The following is a 4,108-nucleotide window of genomic DNA, read 5'->3' as shown; positions in this document are numbered from 1 at the left end:
GAGATTGATTTATGAATGAACATGTTGTTAAAAAAAAAACAGTTTACAGATCCATCCATCCATCCTTACTACAAACCCCATATCACGTCAGGGGGAATGAGCCAAAGTTTTAAAGGCAGCTTGCAAGGTGATGTTGTTCAGAATTCCCACCCTGTAACTATAAGAAGCAGCAGGAACCAAGCTAGCAGATCAGTGGTGCGGCTGCATCGCCACTTACTGGTGGTGATGGGAACTGCGCATGTAGTATTTCTTTGAACTGTTTGTTTATAGCAGAGCTTTCCAAACTGTCGACTGCAGTGTGTAGGTGTGTCGCACGAACACTCCCCACGCTCCTCCCGGGGCTGGAAAGGGGTCAGTTGAACCTCCGGTTCGCTAGTAAAACTGAATTACTGTGTCGTGAAATGATGCGTGCCTAAAAAGTGTGTCCCCCAACATGAAAAGTTTGGAAAGCTCTGCTTTATTGCCTGGGGCTGATAGGAGTTGGAGGCAGAGTCCAATAGCATTCAGAGGACCACGGGGGCCACTCAGGTTCTAAATGTTCTGACCCATTCTGGTTTTTACATGATCAGGCAGGTGAATGAATACATAAATTCTGATTTTGAAATCCCACCTTTTACTGCAATTTTGCACTTGAATTCAGCAACTTCTAACCTTGTCCAATTTCATATCTCGTCTTAGCGACCTTTTTTTGCGTCCGCGTTGTATCTGCAACCAAACTAACAAGGCCTGTTGATTCATTCTGTGCAGATCCTGATTTATCACCCCTTCTTCATAAAATACGTTTATGATAACTGGCTGCATCATCATGGGAGATACCCCTCAACAGGCTTCCTTTCGGTTATATTTGCTCTTCACATCTGCGATGAGGTACGTGCAATGCTATAGACATCGTGGGAAACTGTGGTTTGCCACTATGCCCACTCAAGAGGGAGGACGAAAGCTTCCACTTTCTAAACCAAGCACAGATCCCTGGAGTGCTTGTGAAAATTGCAGACATCATAGAACCACTGCTTCCAATTCATGAGAAGTAATAGTGCCACTTTATCCTGCACATATTCACATTCCGTGAATATGGGCTAATTCTCCAAGTTCAGATGTAACCAAATTCAGGTAGTTACTTCCAGCCTCCTCCTCGCAGAACAGAGGGGAGTGAACAAGGCTCACGCAGTTCATTTAAACAAACCACAGTTGCCGGATTCAGAGATCACAAGGAACTGTGGTTAGTTTTAAAGCAAAAGCAAAGGCTTTCAAACTCCTCCTTTGGCATGGAAAAGAAAATGAGAGAGAGAGGAGAGAGCACATTTTTTCCAAATAGTAAACTACCGGAGCAGACCTGTTCCTCACAACCCCTGTGGTGATGGTAAAAATAGATGCTGAGTGTCAGTTCTGGGTAATTCAGGTACATGGGGATGCGGGTGGCGCTGTGGTGTAAACCACTGAGCCTCTTGGGCTTGCCGATCAGAAGGTTGGCAGTTCGAATCCTCGTGACGGGGTGAGCTCCCATTGCTCTGTCCCAGCTCCTGCCAACCTAGCAGTTCGAAAGCACACCAGTGCAAGTGGATAAATAGGTACTCTTGTGGTGGGAAGGTAAACAGTGTTTCTGTGCGCTCTGGTTTCCGTCACGGTGTTCTGTTGCGCCAGAAGCAGTTTAGTCATGCTGGCCACATGATCCGGAAAGCTGTCTGTGGACAAACGCTGGTTCCCTCGGCCTGAAAAGCGAGATGAGCGCCGCAACCCCATAGTCACCTTTGACTGGACTTAACTGTCCAGAGGTCCTTTAACTTTTCTTATTCAGGTACATGACTTAAACCCGATTCATTCATTCTTCTCCCACACACAATTCCTACCATGTGGCGGGGAGATTGGAGATATGATGGGAAAGTGAACTTCTGCAGATGGGCTCCTTCTCTGCATGGGGAAGGTGATGAAGCTGGGGGTGGGAAGGAGATGGAAGGGAATCTCGTTCCTGCTCTCTCCTCATCACATGAGCTTGCAGACGGCTTCCGTCCATGGACATGGGGAAAGAGATTGAATACTATATGAGATACAGGTGGTTGCCAACTTGGATGGCTTTAAAAGAGGACAAATTTGCGGAGGACGGAGCTATCAGGACCTCTGAAAACTAGTTTCTGGCAAGTGGGGGGCGGCTCCTGTGCTCAGTTGAGCTTGTGAGCTTCCCTTAGGGTCATCTGGTTGACCACTTTGAGAACAGGATGCTGAACTTAGATGGGCCTCTGGCCTGATCCAGCAGAGCTCTTGCTACATTGGAGGCTGAGACTTCTTCAGCGTTCTTTTCTCTTTCTCCCCCGCAGGTGGACATTTACGGCTTCGGAGCCGACAGCAAAGGGAACTGGCACCACTACTGGGAAAACAACCCGTCGGCCGGGGCTTTCCGCCAGACGGGCGTCCACGACGGGGATTTTGAATCGAACGTAACGTTGACTCTCGCCTCGGTTGACAAAGTACGCTTTTTCAAGGGCAGATGACCCCGGTCACGGGGAGCGCTGTGATTTCTAACTTACGGGGAATACAAAGACTTTGGCAGAAACGAAAGGGGTCTCGGATTTGACTGTATCGCACGCCTTAGCCGACAAAGTCAGGAACACCTGGCAGTTGCAGGTTGCAAGCGGTATTGCCGGGTTCCGTGAATCGCCCGAGATTTCTCTACCAACGTTTGAAGGACGTGGGAGGATTCCTCTTCCTGCTTCGTCACTCTCCCTTTCGTAAGACATTTCCACTCTGTAAATCTTGCCTTGTGCAAGTTAAAGGAAACAAAAGTTAGATCCCACCCCCACCCCTGCCGTCTTTCTGAGAATGCATATCTTGAGCTTTCATTTTCTCTGGGACCGAAAACACAGCGGAAGAGATGCTGGATTTCATTCCTGACAACAGTGGATGTGAAACACCCTCTCCGTTCACAATTACCTCAAAAAGGAGCTAATTCTGTTTTTTATCTTCTCCCAGGAGCAGCATCCTTGCAAGACCTCCAAGCTCCCATACTGCATTATGATCCAGGGTGAATTTGCCACCAGCGGGCAAAAAAATTGGCACCAGCTTTAGCTGAGATTCCTGCATTGCAGGGGGTTGGACTAGATGGCCCCTGGTGGTCCCTTCCAACTCTAAAATATTGTGTTTCTATTATTCCATTCGCCAACAGCTGGGATATTTTGAATGAAACACTTTCCAGTTGTTACTAAGGATTTTACCCCCCCCTGTGTGAAACGTTTTTGCTCTTCATCATAGCCATAATTAAGGAGGGAAAAGACTGGGGGTGGGGGTTGAAAATGAAGATATAAGAAGCTGGAGTAAACTAGTCACTATTGTTTACCTTTTAAAAATGTCTTTCTCGTCGCTTCTGAGCTTTCGACTCTGCTACGAAGCAGAGAAATGAGGTTATTTTTATATCTATATAAATTTTGTCCTTGACATGTGCCTTTCTGAAATATCAAGAATATAAAGGGAGAGTCGTTTTGTCTTGTTTGGCTCTCACCGAGACCGAAATCCCCCGATTAAACCTTTTTATATATATATGGGGAAATAACTGACCAAAGTTCAACACTACTTACCGTCATCGTTTTTTTATCGACAGCTTTCTTCAGTCTACTTGAAAGGTTGGCGAGCAACAGTTTTGTTTTTGAGAGAGAGAAACGTTTTTGCCTTATTTTAAAAGAATGTGGGGTGTTTTTTATTATTTCAAAAGAAGAAGTTTTTTTGGCTTCTATTTTTTACAGCTGTGGTAGGTGGTGGCTCCTGTGTGAAATTGTCTTGAAGTGGAAGGAAAGTGTCTCCACCTTGGGAGGATATTGTTCAAGGGCTACATTGGAGAAGTGAGCAGAATCCATGGCCAGGGAATGGGATTACTTGGGAGTAAGTCCCCAGCAAACTCCATACAGCTTACCTCTGAGCAGGCAAGCATAGGATCGCACCGTCAGGGACCTTATAAACAATGAAAAGAGGAAGGGACGACCTCCACAGTTAACAAGGACCTTAAGCGAAGGTGACAGGAAGAGATTGGGCTGGAACGTTGTAGAAAGCATCCTCTTCCGGAGAATGAAGAGAGGGGAAGCCGTCCTTAACAAAGCATTTACCACAGGAACTAATTGTGAGA

General features: G+C 46.4%; 1 protein-coding gene across 7 annotated transcripts in view; it reads left to right on the top strand.

Moving 5' to 3' along the window:
* Nucleotides 1-3,528, top strand: part of ST3GAL1 (ST3 beta-galactoside alpha-2,3-sialyltransferase 1) — a 93,548-nt gene extending 90,020 nt beyond the window's left edge. For all 7 annotated transcript variants that reach the window (XM_035126174.3, XM_060277603.2, XM_060277601.2 and 4 more), the window contains 2 exons: nucleotides 748-867; nucleotides 2,313-3,528. In XM_035126174.3, the coding sequence (XP_034982065.3) occupies nucleotides 748-867; nucleotides 2,313-2,486 (294 nt within the window). In that variant the 3' untranslated portion in view covers nucleotides 2,487-3,528. The remainder of the gene's footprint in view (nucleotides 1-747; nucleotides 868-2,312) is intronic.
* Nucleotides 3,529-4,108: the final 580 nt, after the last annotated feature.

The sequence above is a fragment of the Zootoca vivipara genome, chromosome 8 (genome assembly GCF_965207765.1).
Source record: "Zootoca vivipara chromosome 8, rZooViv2.hap1.1, whole genome shotgun sequence".
Classification (NCBI taxonomy): domain Eukaryota; kingdom Metazoa; phylum Chordata; class Lepidosauria; order Squamata; family Lacertidae; genus Zootoca; species Zootoca vivipara.
This window is presented reverse-complemented; position numbering and strand designations above follow the sequence as displayed.